This window comes from Nerophis ophidion, linkage group LG10 (genome assembly GCF_033978795.1).
Source record: "Nerophis ophidion isolate RoL-2023_Sa linkage group LG10, RoL_Noph_v1.0, whole genome shotgun sequence".
Classification (NCBI taxonomy): domain Eukaryota; kingdom Metazoa; phylum Chordata; class Actinopteri; order Syngnathiformes; family Syngnathidae; genus Nerophis; species Nerophis ophidion.
This window is the reverse complement of record NC_084620.1, coordinates 50,007,706-50,026,350: the sequence shown is the minus strand read 5'-3', so window position 1 is coordinate 50,026,350 and position 18,645 is coordinate 50,007,706. Positions and strand designations below refer to the sequence as shown.

Here is an 18,645-nt window from a genome sequence, read left to right as displayed (position 1 = left end):
AAAATGATCGTAAAACCATAACTGATAATCGCACCAGCTCATTATGTTGCACGTTTAAGAAGAAATGCTAACATCAATCGCCATCAAAACATATACCTCTCATATTGGAGTCCCAGAAAACAGATCGATGAACATGTGTGATGAAAAGAAAAGAAGAATGCACGGAGCAATCACTAAAAGGGTCGCTCTGCACAGCTACGCCGGACAGGTGCTGCTACAAAACTTTAGTGGAATTATAACATATTGAATCATCAATATAGTGAATATTACACGTGCAACAAAAAATTTTAACACATTGAATCATCAATGTAGTCATATACAAAACCCAAACCCAGTGACGTTGGCTTTTTGTGTAAATGGTAAATAAAAAGAGAATACAATGATTTGCAAATCCTTTTCAACCTACATTCAATTGAATAGACTGCAAAGACAAGATATTTCATGTTCACACTTCATTTTTTGCAAATAATCATGAACTTAGAATTTAATGGCAGTAACACATTGCAAAAAAGTTGTCTCAGGGGCATTTTTACCACTGTGTTACATGACCTTTCCTTTTAACAACACTCAGTAAAGGTTTGGGAACTGAGGAGACACATTTTTGAAGTGGAATTCTTTGTCATTCTTGCGTGATGTACAGATTACTGTAAGTTGTTCAACAGTCCCCCTTCTGCTATTTTAGACTTCATATTGCACCACACATTTTCAGGTCTGGACTACAGGCAGGCCAGTCTAGTACCCGCACTCTTTTACTACGAAGTTGTAGCACGTGCAGAATGTGGCTTGGCATTGTCTTGCTGAACTAAGCAGGGGCGTCCATGAAAAACGACGTTGCCTGTATATACCTTTCAGAATTAATGGTGCCTTCACCGATGTGTAAGTTACCCACGTCTTGGACACTAATACAGATGCTGGCTTTTACACTTTACGCCTAGAACAATCCGAAGGGTTCTTTTCGTCTTTGGTCGGGAGAACACAACGTCCACAGTTTCCAAAACAAATTTGAAATGTGGACTCGTCAGACCACAGAATACTTTTCCACTTTGCATCAATCCATTTTAGAAGAGCTCAGGCCCCTGCAAAGCCGGTGGCGTACCTGGGTGTTGTTGATAAATGGCTTTTGCTTTGCATAGTAGAGTTTTAACTTGCACTTACAGATGTAGTGACAAACTGTAGTTACTGACAGTGTTTTTAAGTTTTACTAAAGTGTTCCTGAGCCCATGTGGTGATATCCTTTACACACATGTCGCTTTTTGATGCAGTACTGCCTGATGGATCGAAGGACACGGGCATTGCTGCTTACGTGCAGTGATTTCTCCAGAATGTCTTAACCTTTTGATGATATTACGGAGCGTAGATGGTGAAATCCCTAAATTCCTTGCAACAGTTTGTTGACAAATGTTGTTCTTAAACAATTTGCTCATGCATTTGTTGACAAAGTGGTGACCCTCGCCCCATCCTTGTTTGTGAATGACTGAGCATTTCATGGCAGCTGCTTTTATACCCAATCATGGCACCCAACTGTTCCCAATTAGCTTGCTCACCTGTGGGATGTTCCAAATAAGTCTTTGATGAGCATTCCTCAACTTTCTCAGTCTTTTTTGCCACTTGTGGCAGCTTTTTTTAAACATGTTGCAGGCATCAAATTCCAAATGAGCTAATATTTGCTAAAAATAACCAGTTCGAGCGTTAAATATCTTGTCTTTGCAGTCTATTCAATTGAATACAGCTTGAAAAGGATTTGCAAATCATTGTATTCTCTTTTTATTTACCATTTACACAACGTGACAATTTCACTGGTTTTGTGTTTTGTACATTAAATATATACTTAGTGTGTATTAGAGCTGGGAATCTCGATTACGATTACATTAAAAGTTTATTATTGATGCAATTTTAATTTATATATATTGATGCAGTTTTGCATTTGTTTTCGTTTCACTGAATAAGCATTTATCACTTGGAACTTTAAAAAAGTATATTTGTAACAAGGAACAATGAAATTAATTCCCACATTTATTAAATGAATGGAAATGTGTGCAAAACTGGAAGGTAAGTGCCCTAAAATAAAAGGAGCTGGCCGGCTCTCTCGGTGTGGTCGCTCGCTGCAGTCAGCCCATTTTAGAACTGTCTGCATGACTTTTATTTACAATAAATACATCGATTATTGACATTCAGTTTATTATATCGTCCATGTCCGAATTGCGATGCATCAAAAAATCGATTATTTCCCCCACCATGACAGAGGTTTTTAGATGTTTTTCAGAGCGCTTTATAGGTGGAAAAGACCATCGTTGTGGCTTGTGCAGCCCTTTGAGACACTCGTGATTTAGGGCTATATAAGTAAACATTAATTGATTTGCTCCATTGTAAGCTGACTATTGCGAGAGTTTATTTACGAGTTAGAATACATAACAAATTTTTTTCAAACTTGTGTTCTTGTCCTACATAAAGATTTTGAATGATAGGTAAAAAAAAAAAAGTGCAGCTCCCCTTTAAGAAGCAGAATAATATTGAATGTTTATTCTGCCAAATTAAGTACATTGTGTGTATTTATTACTTTCATTAAAAACTGGCTACAAAAAATGTGTATAAAAGTACTTTTTGAGTACAATTTTTGGTCAGAATAACAGTCGCATAAAATGTTGATGTCGCTACATCTCTATTGACACATAGCGATAACATGGCAATGTGTCTGGTACCTGCTATGATATGCCGTGATGTGTTATTTGTTTTTTCTGGTCATCAGACACCCGTACCGGGTCTCTCCTCGACTGCGGTGGACACTGGCATCCTGTCCGCTCTCCTGCCAGGACAAGCCGCCTTCACCTTGTTCCTGTTCTCGGCTGACGGAGGCCCGGTTGCAGGCACTGGCGTTATTCTCCCTTTCTCCGGCACGGGTAGGGCAAAAAAAAAAAAAAAAAAAATGTTTCTGTTCAAAAAAGTCATGGGAAAAAATGGCCAATTTTGTGACAATCTGTCACTTTATTTCTGTTAATTTTCGTGTTTTTGTATTTACTTCCTGTTCAGTGCTCTTACTTTGTTGTATTTCCTGTTTTATTCACGAGCACTGTTGTTTTTCTCTTTTCGTTGATTGGCAGCGGTTCACACCTGCTGTCAATCAAACTACTGCCTATTTATGTTTCACTCGAGCACTCCTCAGTGCTCGAAGATAAATATCATGTTGAGAACGTTACTTTGCACGACTGCTTTATGTTTATTTGTTTTCTTATGAGTGCCATATTAAATTCATCTTACCTTCACTACTTTCTCCTGGATTCTTGCATCATCGGAGACACACAACTGCAGCCATGCGAGTTCCCAACAAATTTGTTACATAAGATGTAGTTGCGAGGAAGTTGCGTGTAAAGCGAAAGACTTTCACCATAAACTGAAGGTTTGTTAGGAGGAAGTGGTTTGGTGGTCATGTGTCACCCTGACATGGCAACATCTCATCCATTTTTTGACGGGCCTTTGACATACCAAAGACTATAAAAATGGGAGCTATTACCCTGTGCTTGGCACTCAGCATCAAGGGTTGGAATTGGGGGTTAAATCACCAGAAATGATTACTGGCCGCGGCCACCGCTGCTCCCTACTGCTCCCCTCACTTCCCAGGGGGTGAAGGTGTGTGTCACTGGTACCTTAAATTTATTGGGAAAATAAAATTAATTATTTATTAATGATATATATTTTTAGACATTACTAGGGATTTGTTTTTTTTACCACTACAACAGAACTAAAAAAACCAAAAGCAGTGAAGTTGTCACGTTCTGTAAATGGTATATAAAAAAAGAGAATACAATGATTTGCAAATCCTTTTCAACTTATATTCAATTGAATAGACAAAGGCAAGATATTTAATGTTCCAACTGAGAAACGTACATTTTTTTTTGCAAATAATCATTGACTTAGAATTTAATGGCAGCAACACATTGCAAAAAAGTTGGCAAAGGGGCATTTTTACCACTGTGTTACATGGCCTTTCCTTTTAACAATACTCAGTAAAGGTTTGGGAACTTAGGTGACACATTTTTGAAGCTTTTCAGGTGGAATTATTTCCCCTTTCTTGGTTGATGTACAGCTTCAGTTGTTCAACAGCTTCCGTTGTGCTATTTTAGGCTTAATAATGCACTACACAATTTCAAATGGGAGACCGTTCTGGACTACAGGCAGGCCAGTCTAGTATCCGCACTCTTTTACTATGAAGACACGCTGTTGTAACACGCGGCCTGGCATTGTCTTGCTGAAATAAGCAGGGGTGTCCATGAAAACGCAGCTTGGATGGCAACATATGTTGCTACAAAACCTGTATGTACCTTTCAGCATTAATGGTGCCTTCACAGATGTGTAAGTTACCCATGCCTTGGGCACTAATACAACCCATTTACCATCACAGATGCTGGCTTTTACACTTTGCGCCTAGAACAATCCGGATGGTTCTTTTCCTCTTTGTTCCGGAGGACACAATGTCCACAGTTTATAAAAACTATTTGAAATGTGGACTCGTTAGACCACTGAACCCTTTTCCACTTTGCATCAGTCCATCTTAAATGAGCTCTGGCCCAGCGAAGCGGCTGTGTTTCTGGGTGTTGTTGATAAATGGCTTTGGCTTTGCATTGTAGAGTTTTAACTTGCACTTACAGCTGTAGCAACCAAATGTAGTTACTGACAATAACCCAATTTGATGGATAACTTGTTTTGAAATCATTATTATTAGTATTTATTTCTATTTAAAAAATGGTTTAAAGACATGCACCTGGGGATAGGTTGATTGGCAACACTAAATTGGCCCTAGAGTGTAAATGTTGTCTGTCTATCTGTGTTGGCCCTGCGACTTGTCCAGGGTGTACCCCGCCTTCCGCCCGAATGCCGCTGAGATAGGCTCCAGCACCCCACGTGACCCCGAACGGGACAACCGGTAGAAAATGGATGGATGGATGTTTTGAATGTTTGATGATATATTTTTACATAATTAGACAATATTTAAGTTAACATAATTTGTAGCTGAGATAGGCGCCAGCGCCCCCCGCGACCCCAAAAGGGAATAAGCGGTAGAAAATGGATGGATAATTTGCCAATCCATGGAGTACGTATGTTTTTTTCTCCCCAAATAAAAAGAAAGAATATATTGAGTAAGGAAAGTTACAGTACTTTATTGATACTTATTATTTCCAGGCTTTGGAGGGCCGAGTAAAATAAAGTGGCGAGCCATGTCTGGCCGTCCGGCCTTGAGTTTGACACCTGTGATCTCCATCATGAATGCACCAACTGTTTGCTGCACCGCTGATCTAATCTCTTCCCTGTCTTAGACCCCATACCTGGAGCTTGTAACACCAACTTTACCCTGAACGCTGACCCCACCATCCACCTCCAATACAACCTCTACCAGACCACCATCCGCTTTGCACCGGCCAACCTGGGTCACGAGAGGTAACGTGCTCTGCTAACTCCTGTTTTTATTTCTTGGTAACAATCCCATGATCAGTCGCCTCCTTTTCCTTCCTAACCCATTTAGCTGGTATTACTCGCTCTAAAACCTTTCAGGAATGTCTGCAACTGTCACAAACCCGTTTGCCTCCCAACTGTGTGTGCAGTAGCAACAACACACTGCCGGATTGTTGCGTGGCAGCCACACCGGGGAACATCTGTGAAAGCCACGTATTATTCTCTCCCCCCAGTCCAATTCTGCTTGTTACACAGTGGCAACCATTTTGTGTTGCAGATGCTGTTTTTCAGCTCTGAACCAAGCGTCTGGGGGTGAATAATGTGGATTTTTGGTCATAGCTTGCCATAAACGGGATTAGACGCTCGGGCTGGGCGATAGGGCTGAAAAGTGTGTCGCAATATAAGTGTTTTATGCAAAACCCAAAACCAGTGAAGTTGGCATATTGTGCAAATGGTAAATAAAAACAAAATACAATGATTTGCAAATCCTTTTCAACCTATATTCAATTGAATAGACTGCAAAGACAATATATGTTGTAGAAATGTGTAGAAAAAATATTACATTTCAACATTTCTGTCAACGGAGATTTGCTTCAGCCTGCGACAGTTGTTTTGATAGTAGTCTATTATTGCTAATATAGACACTTACGTCGTGTTGCTTTCATGATAACACTTATATAAGACTTTTGAAGTCGTTTTGATAGTAGGCGAATATAGACACGTCATGTGTTGCCTTCATTATAACACTTATATAAGATTTTTAATTCATTTTGATAGTAGGCTAATATAGCTAATATAGACACTTACGTCATGTGTTGTCTTCATTATTACACTTATATAGGACATTTACATTTTGATAGTAGACTAATATAGCTAATATAGACACTTACGTCATGTGTTGTCTTCATTATCACACTTATGTAAGACTTTTAAAGTAATTTTGATAGTAGGCTAATATAGACACTTACATTGTGTGTTGCCTTTATTATAACACTTATATAAGATATTTAATTCATTTTGATAGTAGGCTAATACAGACACTTACGTCATGTGTTGTGTTCATTATAACACTTATATAAGACTTAAAAGTCATTTTGATCTTAGGCTAATATAGACACTTCATGTGTTGCCTTCATTATAACACTTATAGAAGACTTTTAGTCATTTTGATAGTAGGCTTATATAGACACGTCATGTGATTCTTTCATTATTACACTTATATAAGACTTTCAAAGTCATTTTGATAGCAGGCTAACATAGCTAATATAGACACTCACGTCATGTGATGCTTTCACTATAACACTTATATAAGACTTTTAAAGTCATTTTGATAGTAGGCTAATATAGACACTTACGTCATGTATTGCCCTCAATATAACACTAATATAAGACTTTTAAAGTCATTTTGATAGTATGTTAATATAGACACTTACGTCATGTGTTGCTTTCATTATTACAGTTATATAAGACTTTTAAAGTCGTTTTGATAGTAGGCTAATATAGACACTTACATTGTGTGTTGCCTTCATTATAACACTTATATAAGATATTTAATTCATTTTGATAGTAGGCTAATACAGACACTTACGTCATGTGTTGTGTTCATTATAACACTTATATAAGACTTTTAAAAGTAATTTTGATAGTAGGCTAATATAGACACGTCATATGATGCTTTCATTATTACACTTATATAAGACTTTTAAAGTCATTTTGATAGGCTAACATAGCTAATATAGACACTTACGTCATGTGTTGCCCTCCATATAACACTAATATAAGACTTTAAAGTCATTTTGATAGTAGGTTAATATAAACACTTACGTCATGTGTTGCTTTCATTATTACAGTTATATAAGACTTTTAAAGTCATTTTGATAGTAGACTAATATAGCTAATACAGACACTTACGTCATGTGGTGTCTTCATTATAACACGTATATAAGACTTTTAAAGTCATTTTGATAGTAGGCTAATATAGACACATTGTGTGTTGCCTTCATTATAACACTTATATAAGATTTTTAATTCATTTTGATAGTAGGCTAATACAGACACTTACGTCATGTGTTGTGTTCATTATAACACTTATATAAGACTTTTAAAAGTAATTTTGATAGTAGGCTAATATAGACACGTCATGTGTTGCCCTCAATATAACACTAATAAGACTTATAAAGTAATTTTGATAGTAGGTTAATATAGACACTAACGTCATGTGTTGCTTTCATTATTACACTTATATAAGACTTTTAAAGTCATTTTGATAGTAGGCTAATATAACTAATACAGACACGTCATGTGTTGTCTTCATTATAACAGGTATATAACACTTTTAAAGTCATTTTGATAGTAGGCTAATATAGACACTTCATGTGGTGTCTTCATTATAACACTTATATAAGACTTTTAAAGTCATTTTGATAGTAGGCTAACATAGCTAATATGGACACTTACATCATGTTTGTCTTCATCATAACTCTTATATGACTAAGTCATTTTGATAGTAGGCTAATAAAGACACATCATGTGTTGTCTTCATTATAACACTGATATAAGACTTTTAAAGTCATTTTGATAGTAGGCTAATATAGACACGCCATGTGTTGCCTTCATTATAACACTTATATAAGATTTTTAATTAATTTTGATAGTATGCTAATACAGCTAATACAGACATTTACGTAATGTGTTGTCTTCATTATAACACTTATATAAGACTTTTAAAGTCATTTTGATAGTAGGCTAATATAGACACTTACGTCATGTGTTGTCTTCATTATAACCCTTATGTACAGCTTTTTCATTTTTTGCTGCTCCAGACATATTTGTTTTTTGTATTTTTGGTCCAATATGGCTCAATACGGCACTTTGAACCATAAATAAAAGTTATGTCCTCATTTTGGCCAATCAGGGGCAGCGCTCCTCCCTCCTGCGACACGCCTACAGGGTTGGACATGCGCTGGCGGCTGCAGTACGACATCTACCAGTACTTCCTGCCAGACACCGACCTGTCGGAGCTTAGCCTGTTCCGCGGTTTGCAGGCCGTCGCGGATGTCGACAGCGTGACGGAGAACGCCAAACTGGTGCGGTGAGGAGTAATCCCGACAACAACTCGGGGGAACACACCCAAACTCACCCGTTTCTTCTCCCCATCTTTCACGCTCCTCGCAGATTTTGACCCTGTCGTCAAGAGACGTGAGGATGGCGACCTTCAACTCCGTCCCCGGCCAGGGCGTCATTTACTCCGTCGTCGTTCGAGACCCCATCCTCAACACGTCGGCCTCTTACGTCCCGGTGCACACGTATGCCTGCACTTTCAACTCCAAGATGGACAGCTGCCAAACTCTTGGTAGGAAATGAAACCTTTTCACCTACAAAACAAAAGTGAAGTGAACAATTGGTGTCGGGTTTTTTTGGAGGAAGTCAGGAATAACGGCTTAAATGAGCACATTTTGGAGCGCTCAGCTTTTCGAAGCATGTTCTTCGGTGTAGGGCTTGTCGATATGGCCTTTTTTTAATATCTCGATATTTTTAGGCCGTATCGCGATACACTATTTATATTTGGATATTTTGCCTTAGCCTTGAATGAACATTTGATGCATATAATCACAGCAGTATGATGATTCTATGTCTACAATAAAACATTCTTCTTCATACTGCATTATAATTCTTTTTATAATATATTTAGAATTATAATTACACAATATATATAATATTATATATTATATATATTTTTATATAAATATATAATTATAATTATAAAGTCAAAGTGCAACACGAAACGACACAGGAGGTCCTTCATACCGACAGCCATCAGACTGTATAATGCATATGTTCCTTCTTGACTGCACCTACAGTAAATGTAGAATATAATTATATTATTCATATATTAAAAATATAATATATATTATATTTATTATTATTAGTGTCTATTGTGAGCGATCTGTGGTGCTGAATTTCCCCAGGGATCAATAAAGTACTTTCTATTCTATTAATATATGCTCATTTTAAACTTTCATGCAGAGAAGGAAATCACAACTAAGTCAACTGACCAAAAGTGTATTTATTAAACAGTTATCAAGCAGTGGCACAAACCTTCATGTAATTTCCAAAACAGAAAGTGCAAGATTGTCAGAGACATTTTAAAACAAGCTATTAGTGCACTTATGTGCATGATGTCACTAAGATGACATATCAAAACAACACTACATTTAAGTGCACTTTTTGGACAGAAAGCAGGGTGGACTCGTGTCCAGGAGGAAAAAGTTTTTTTCCCTCGTGTAACGTATATTCCGGACTATAAGGCGCACTCGAAATCCTTTCATTTTCTCAAAACTCGACAGTGCGCTTGATAACCCGATGCGCCTAATGTAAGGAATTATTTTGGTTGTGCTTACCGACCTCAAAGCTATTTTATTTTATTAATTTTTTTATTAAATCAACATAAAAAACACAAGATACACTTACAATTAGTGCACCAACCCAAAAAATCTCCCTCTCCGTTTACACTCATGCACACTCATTCACTAATAAGGGTTTTTTCTATCTGTTATTAATATTCTGGTTCCTGTAATATACAAACCCTGTGGATGTGGTGTCCTTAAGAACAAAGAAGAAAATAACCATCCAGATTGTTATAGGCGCAAAATTCAAAAGCCAGCATCTCTGGTGTATTGGTGGCCAAGGCATGGGTAACTTACACATCTGTGAAGGCACTATTAATGCTGAATGGTCCATACAGGTTTTGGAGCAACGTACGTTTTCATCCAAGCAACGTTATCATGGACGCCCCTGCTTATTTCAGCAAGACAATGCCAAGCCATTTGTTACAATAGCGAGGCTTCGTAGTAAAAGAGTGCGGGTACTTTCCTGGACCACCTGCAGTCCAGACCTGTCTCCCATCGAAAATGTGTGGTGCATTATGAAGCGTAAAATACAACAGCGGAGATCCCGGACTGTTAAACGACTGAAGCTCTACATAAAACAAGAATGGGAAAGAATTCCACCTTCAAAGCTTCAACAATTAGTTTCCTCAGTTCCCAAACGTTTATTGAGTGTTGTTAAAAGAAAAGGTGATGTAACACAGTGGTGAACATGCCCTTTCCCGACTACTTAGGCACATGTTGGAGCCAAGAAATTCTAAGTTAATTATTATTTGCAAAAAAAAATAAAGTTTTTAAGTTTGAACATCAAATATCTTATCTTTGTAGTGCATTCAATTGAATATGGGTTGAAAAGGATTTGCAAATCATTGTATTCCGTTTATATTTACATCTAACACAATTTCCCAACTCCTATGGAAACGGGGTTTGTACATCAATACAATCTGCAAGGGATACATACAATCCATGAAGCACACATGATTATGGTGCTGCTGGTCCACTCACAGTACTAACCTTTTAACAGTTAATTTTGCTAATTTTCATTAATTACTAGTTTCGATGTAACTGTTTTTATATCGTTTTACTTTCTTTTTTATTCAAGAAAAATGTTTTTATTCATGTTGTTTATTTTTTTTCTTTGTTTTTTTTTAAAAGGACTTTATCGCCACCAGACCAGGTTGTCAATGAAATTAGATTGTTTAAAAGGATTCTTAAAACCAGGTCCAGTCCAGATTATGTCCAGGTCGGGCTCAGCAACACACACCTTCATTTATGTACACTCAAAATTAGGGAACTCAACAACAAATTGCAAATCTATAAAAAAAATTACATTTTCAAAATAAGCGTCATCTTTTTTTCTGTTTTTGGGCATCATTATCGGTTTCAACCATATAACTCTCTAAAGTAAAAAAAAAACACTGAATAACTGTTTTAAAGAATGTAATACTAAGTGAATATCTGTTTTTGGCCTTAAAATAACAATAATAATGATAATTGGTAACGCACTTTACATTTGTTAAAATCTCCAAGTGCTACAAAGTATAAAAATAATAAAAAAATAGAAAGTTCAAAATATATAATAAAACTTTTATGGAAATTAAATCATGAAAAACACAAGATAAACACTAAATAAAACAGAAATAAAAGCGCGAAGGCACTGGATAAAACAGATAAGCAAGCAGTGTATTTAAAAACAAGAAGGCCGAGAAATTAGATAAAAGCTGTGCTAAAAAGGTGGGTTTTTAGTCCCTTCTTAAAACTGTCGACCGACTGTGGTGCTCTAAGATGGTCGGGGAGAGCGTTCCAGAGTTGGGGAGCGGTCGAGCAGAAAGCCCGGCGGCCCGTAGATTGTAATTTTGTCCTGATGGGTTTGAGGACAAATAAACCTTTTACCGAGTACTATAATTAAAATTGACTAAATTATGACCGTCAATGAACTCTCCTAAAATAACGAATCTATTTTATTTGGTACATGGTGAAATAGGTGTGACCCGTAGATGGCAGTCACACATAAGAGATACGTGATACGTGTAGACTGCAATATAATGGTAGTCACACACAAGAGATATGTGTGGACTGCAATATGACTCAAGTAAACAACACCAAAATGTAATACGTTCCATTGAAAATATAGAACATTAGACACGGCGCTCAAAAATCTATCAAAATGTTTTTAGTCGGACTTTGCTAAGCAATGAAGCCGCACCGCTTGATGGATTGCACTGTGCTTCAACATAAGAGTATTGTTATGGTGTGTGTATAGGGTAAGATATCAAGTTGCGTTTTGTTTCGCAATAGTATGCAAAAGCAACTTTTCGTACCTTCTGATACCTGCTGATGTGTATTTGGGATCTACATAAATACTGAAAAATTTCCGCGTGTCCGCCTTTATAGTCCGAGCCGACAACGTAGTCGATAAGCTTCTTTTTTTTCCTCTCTATTTTCTTGTTATGGGACATTCATATTCCTCGGTTGCCATTTTTAATATAAAGTAGTGTAAAGTTCTTACTTATATTTACATCCGTCCGTAAATTCGCCATGAAAGCGTTAAAAAATACCGGTGTAGTGAGTTGACATTATTCACCCAAGGAACTTTAGTTTTTAAAGAGTTCCAGTCGGACGTTTTTTCACGGGGCACATTTGTTGTTGTTGCACTTGTGAGCCACGAATGACGAGATGCTGCTCTGTTATTGATTGAAGTAAAGTCTGAATGTCATTAAAACAGTTAGCGCCATCTTTTGACAATTATTCCACTCCCGTCCTTGCACGCTACACCCGTACAACAAAGATGACGGTGAGAAGACACAGTCGAAGGTGAGCCAAATAAATAAGACCGCTCACAAAACGGCGCATCCTGAAGCAACTGTCTGAGAGTGACTTGAAGATGATCTGTAAAACATCATCTATGCAACATTTTGACCAAAGAACCACCATTACCATATGTTATGTAGACCACAAGGAGGTATTTTACATTTAGAAAAAAAAATCATAATAAAATAACTACATTAATGCTCCCTATAATCCGGTGCTCGTTATATATATATAAAGAAAAACATAATCGACAGTGCACCATATAATCCGGTGCGCCATATGGTCCGGAAAATACAGTATTCATTAAAACTGGGACCCCACCATTAAAAAGTCAATCCACTCCACTTCAGTTATATAGCGCCTTTCAAGAAACAATACAGGTTTCACAAAGTGCTGCGCAGGAGTTAAAACATACATTCATTAGCAGGATGAAACTAAGGCGAGTCAATTGTATAAAACATTTAAATGGGTTGTACTTGTATAGCGCTTTTCTACCTTCAAGGCACTCAAAGCGCTTTGACACTACTTCCACATTTACCCATTCACACACACATTCACACACTGATGGAGGGAGCTGCCATGCAAGGCACCAACCAGCACCCATCAGGAGCAAGGGTGAAGTGTCTTGCTCAGGACACAACGGACGTGACGAGGTTGGTTCTAGGTGGGATTTGAACCAGTGACCCTCGGGTTGCGCACTGCCACTCTTCCACTGCGCCACGCCGTCCCTAACTATTTAACTATAAAGAGAATAAATACATAAAAGAAAATGTCCTGTCCAAAGGCAAAACCTAGTAACTCACTTCTAGGTGATTTTGAGAAAACAAAGGAAAACCAATCTATCTTGATGCTGTCTTACAAAGATCTACAAAGTCATCAAACGTACAGATGTTTTCTTGAGCTTTCATTTTCTTGCCGATTGGGCCATGGATTGAATCTGCTTTCATTAACGTGTGCCCTTTCTCCAGATAATTTATTACAATCTCGGGTGGGCCCCATTCTGCGTTTGCACATTGGGCGAGAGCCGTGTACAGCGTCCAGTTTTTATTTTGACCTCCACAGTTATCTGCCCAAAAGAGTATGCAAGGGGAAGAATCAAGAACAATAAATTTAATGAAGGTGCTTGCAACGTCCTGGGCCAATCTTCCAAATATCCCCTCGGCCCATAATATCACATAATCAGGTTGACTGTCGGCCCCCATTCGTGCAAATGTCTCATTAAGCACAATAAGGCGACTGACAAAGAAGCTCTGATTGGTCCCTTGAGATACTAGGTTTTTCTGTTGTATCTACGCGGTTATGTGGTAGTTGCCAGGTCCTGCCACGCGCGTAACAGCTTACTTACGGAACAATTTACAATATCGCATCCACTAATGTAAAGCATATCACCTAGGAACTCCAAAATTATTATCAGCTCAGTTTTGACCAAAATTGAGTTACTGGGTTTTGCCTTTGGACAGGAGATATAAGACTAAAATCACAAGCCTTCACCGAGCACATTAACTCAAGTTCACATGTAAGGACGTCAAAGATAGAAAGTTGCCTTTTTCAGACGGTGATATCCACATTGGAAGAAACGGGTTAATCCAAAACCCAATAACCCAATAACTACTTTTTGACACACACCTCCCACCGGAACACAAACGGAGCGTTATCAGAACCCTCCAACACAGAGCTGATCATGTTCCTACCAGCCCAGAGGTCAAAGAGAGAGAGCATAGGCATTTTAGGGAAGCCTTCAAAAGCTGTGGTCACCCCAGCTGCTGGTCTGTGAAGTTTATCCAGTTCCAGAAATAACAAGAAGAGAGTGGACGAGGAGGTAAAAGGTGACAAACATATTGTCATTCCATATGTATCAGGTCTGTCTGAGAAACGCAGAACAATTTTTAGTAACACTTTAGTATGGGGAAGATATTCTAAGTAACAAAGACTTTATTTAGCGTTATTTGGACACTAGGGGAACATATAAGGGTTAGGGTTACTAATAAGCAATAATTTTGAGGTTATTGAGGGAAGACTCTTAGTTAATGGCTTACTTGTTGTATAAAGGCCATGCAGAGGAAGGCATTAATAAGTACTTATTAAGAACCAATATGTTACTAATTTAGATGTTAATAAGCAACTAATTAATGGTGAATATGTTCCCCATACTAAAGAGTTACCTATTTTTTAACCAACACAACATTCCAGTACACTTCAAAGCAGGCAACACCCTGAGACATAGACCGGTGCATCCGAAAGCCCCCAAACCTTCAAAAACTATCTGGTGTATGCTATCTGTCATGTCTTTTAATCTGGTTTTATGTTTGATCATGTTTTGTTTTGTTTTCTGGACTCTTTTGCATTTGCACTTCCTTGTTTTCTTGGTCACCATAGCTACTCATTAGTTTCCACCTGGTTCCCCTAGTCACGCCCAGATCATCAGCCTCTCACACCTGTTTCTAGTTACCACGGCCACTATTTATGTCGCTTGCTTTCTGTTCATCGTTCTGGGTAATTTGCATTCTGCCTTATGCCTTCATGCCTGTATTTTTCTTACAAACCTTCATGCCTTGCCACGCTGCTAACCCTTTGGACCCCGCCACGTAAGATCGGTGTATTTTTCGCCTAAAGTGCAAGTTTTTGGTTTATTGAGTATCGTTGTTAGCATCTTTTGTTTATTTATAGATAGCCATGCCATTGTGCTGTTTTTGTTGAAGTTTTAGTATAGATTATTAGCCGCCACCGAGCGTGTCCTTTTTTTGCCTTTTTGTATTTTTGTAATTAATAGATATGTACTCACATTCATACCTGACTCGTCCCACATCATCTCTGCATCGAGGAAGCAAAAACAATCACGGTCCCGGCTTGACACTATCCAGTGTAATGATGAATGCACTGATTCATATATTGGGGAAACAAAACAACCACTAAGACGACACACGGGACAGCGTAGACGGACGGGCAAACTTTCAGGCCAAGACTCAGGTGTCTACCTGCGCCTCAGAGAGGAACTACTCCTTTGACAACAAACATTTACAGATTGTGGACAGGGAGGACGGATGGTACCAAGGAGGAGTAAGGGTAGCCATCCATGTCAAAGTTGAAAAACTGTTACACCACCTGTCTCCCACACACAACACTAACCCTTTCAACCATTCCTAAGATACTCTGCAATTTAGCCTCCAACAAATAATAGCAGTTACAAACATTCTGCTCAGAGAAGGTGACCAGAATGCCATTTGTTTACAACTGAATGGAATGCTAACATGGGGGCTTCAGACTATTTTGGACTGGTAGTAGTTGATCCACAGCGATGGTTCTACCACACAATACCTCAATTGTAAAGAGGGGAAGTAACACTTCAACGACTGTCGTTGGCTTTGTCAGTTCAGATTGTTTGTTTGCATCTCAACAGTTGTTTTTCGGAACCATCCTTGCCCAGGAACACCCTCCTGGTTTTGGAGTATACACATTTGGTACCAGCTTCTAGACTAGATGTGACCAATCCAAGTCTAAGACTAGATGTGACCAATCCAAGTCTAAGACTCCATCTGACCAATTTAAGTCTCAGACTAGATGTGACCAGTCTAAGACTACATATGACCAATCTAAGTCTAAAAGTACATGTGACCAGTCCAAGTCTAAGACTAGAAGTGATCAATCCAAGTCAAAGACTATCTAACCAATCCAAGTCCAAGACTTCATCTGACCAATTCAAGTCCAAGACTCCATCTGACCAATCCAAGTCCAAGGCTCCTTCTGACCAGGACAAGGGAGCCCAGCCTGTAGCTGAATCATCAATTTGGATCTTAAAATTCCCATTTGTCAATCCTGCATTAAACGCTGAAATGTATCACTTTAAGCTGTATCAGAACCTTTTTGTTTGTTTGTTTCATTTTCAGGACAGATATCCACTAAACTGCTTTTCACGCTGGCCGGCTTGGCGGGCGTGTTTGTCTGCTTCTTTGGACATCGATTCTTCAAATGTGGTGAGTGCTTCTTTGTCTGCTCAAGGACCTCCTTCAGCTGCTAATACGTAGCGTAAACTAAAATAGCCATGCGATAACGAGTGTTCATGCAGCAAATGGCGTTGTTACTCCGCTTCTTAACACTTCACGAGCACCTGGTCTGCCAGAGAATAGGAAGATGTAGCAGGAGTATTCAGAGCAGCTAACCTTCAAATTTGCTGTAACAAATACGGATGGTTGGACATTCTTCCAATAATTAATATTCAACACATTATAGTTAGGTAATTAGTATTGATTAAAGAATAACACGTTCATAATGTTTGTGAATTGTCGTTTGTTTACCTTTAGAGACTGATCACGTCCGGTTTGCTGTCACATTGTTTTCTTTTTTCAAAGTTGCTGATAGTTGGACAATACTTCCAATATTTAATAATAAACACATTATAGTTATAGGTAATTATTATTAATTAATTAATAACATGTTCATAGTGTTTATGAATTGTTGTTTGTTTACCTTTAGAAACTGATCACTTCCGGTTTGCTGTCACATTGTTTTCTTTTCTCAAAGTTGCTGATAGTTGGACAATACTTACAATATTTAATAATCAACACATTATAAGTATAGGTAATTATTATTAATTAATGAATGACACGTTCATAGTGTTTATGAATTGTTGTTTGTTTACCTTTAGAAACGGATCACTGCCGGTTTGCTGTCGTATTGTTTGCTTATCTCAAAGTTGCTCTAACGAATGCTGTTTGTTGGACACTCTTCCAATATTTAATAACGACAAATGCGTCATGGCCAATTATTCAAATGAGACGATCATCTAGATGAGGGGTTCTTCACATTTTTATTTACCTTAGGGCCCAACTTTCCCACCACGGATTTTAATGGTATTCAATAATAGGATGTCTAATGCACAGGTATCAAACTCAACGCCCGGGGGGCATTTCTGGCCCGCTACATCATTCTATGTGGCCCGTAAAAGACAGGGAAAAAATGTTTTTCAAAAAATATTTTTTTTTTTTACAAAATGCATTCGTTCTTTCACTTTTGACAGAAAAAAATATATTGTTAATTAATATTAAGCATAATATTAATATTATCCGATCATGCCAATTATATACTGTATTGCAAAACTATTTTTGTGACATAAAAACAAATAGTTAAATATCTGCTTGTCACCGTTTGTTTATGATTTTAAAAACATCTTAAAGCCCAAGCTGTTTGTTTACATGTTTTTTTCCCTCTTTGCTATTTGGGCTTATTGGACCCTATTTAGGATAAAAACTAAGATTCAGCTTTTGATATGATGTACTTAGTCCATAAGTACACAAACGTGTACTTCATGTTTAGTGGCATGCTAATTCTTATTTTTACACTTTAATTTCCCCCCCCAAATTCCATTGCATGTTATACTTTTCTGACACCACCAGATGGCAGTATAAGTGTCCACATAAGTGGCCATAAGACCCCAATTCAGTCATGTACACAATTTTGGAAATAAGAGCTAAAATGTGCTGTCCACGCATGTGGCCACTAAGCCTTAAGAGGTTTTAAAGCAAGTTATACATAAAAAAAAAAATCTAATAATCAAATGCATATGCATTTCTATTAATCACAGGTTATTACCCGCATGTATAATGTACATTCATTTTAAAAAAGCGGCCCTCTGGAGTTAGCCATTCCTGCGATGTGGCCCTCAATGAAAATGAGTTTGACGCCCCTGGTCTAACTGTGTGTTGATAATAAAGATTATTTTTTATTGAACACATAAACCTGATCCTTAGGTCAGGCTGATGAGAAAAATAAAGTAGTAACCAAATATGCTGCATAAGGACCCGAAATTACTAACAAAAAGTAAATATAAACACAATTATGTTGTGCTAAAATAAACTAAATGTTTATTAATTTATTTTTTATTATTTAAATCCTACTCAGTGGCCTAGTGGTTAGAGTGTCCGCCCTGAGATAGGTAGGTTGTGAGTTCAAAAACCCAGGCCGAGTCATACCAAAGACTTTAAAAATGGGAGCCATTACCTCGCTGCTT

At 37.8% G+C, this 18,645-nt stretch overlaps 1 protein-coding gene and 1 long non-coding RNA gene across 3 annotated transcripts in view; one reads left to right on the top strand and one right to left on the bottom strand.

The window, feature by feature from the left end:
• LOC133560957 (uncharacterized) overlaps nucleotides 1–18,645 on the bottom strand; it is a 47,627-nt gene that overhangs the window by 17,979 nt on the left and 11,003 nt on the right. Inside the window, exons 2-3 of one of the 2 annotated variants that reach the window (XR_009808546.1) lie at nucleotides 8,585–8,819; nucleotides 2,700–2,882 (exon numbers count right to left, since the gene is read on the bottom strand). This is a non-coding gene — a long non-coding RNA (uncharacterized LOC133560957). The remainder of the gene's footprint in view (nucleotides 1–2,699; nucleotides 2,883–8,584; nucleotides 8,820–18,645) is intronic. The other variant, XR_009808547.1, reaches the window with a different exon arrangement.
• The window catches only part of tm7sf3 (transmembrane 7 superfamily member 3), a 45,673-nt gene that overhangs the window by 21,719 nt on the left and 5,309 nt on the right, over nucleotides 1–18,645 (top strand). The window contains exons 3-7 of the mRNA XM_061914025.1: nucleotides 2,747–2,897; nucleotides 5,310–5,430; nucleotides 8,360–8,531; nucleotides 8,620–8,797; nucleotides 16,526–16,612. Of these exons, the coding sequence (XP_061770009.1) occupies nucleotides 2,747–2,897; nucleotides 5,310–5,430; nucleotides 8,360–8,531; nucleotides 8,620–8,797; nucleotides 16,526–16,612 (709 nt within the window). The remainder of the gene's footprint in view (nucleotides 1–2,746; nucleotides 2,898–5,309; nucleotides 5,431–8,359; nucleotides 8,532–8,619; nucleotides 8,798–16,525; nucleotides 16,613–18,645) is intronic.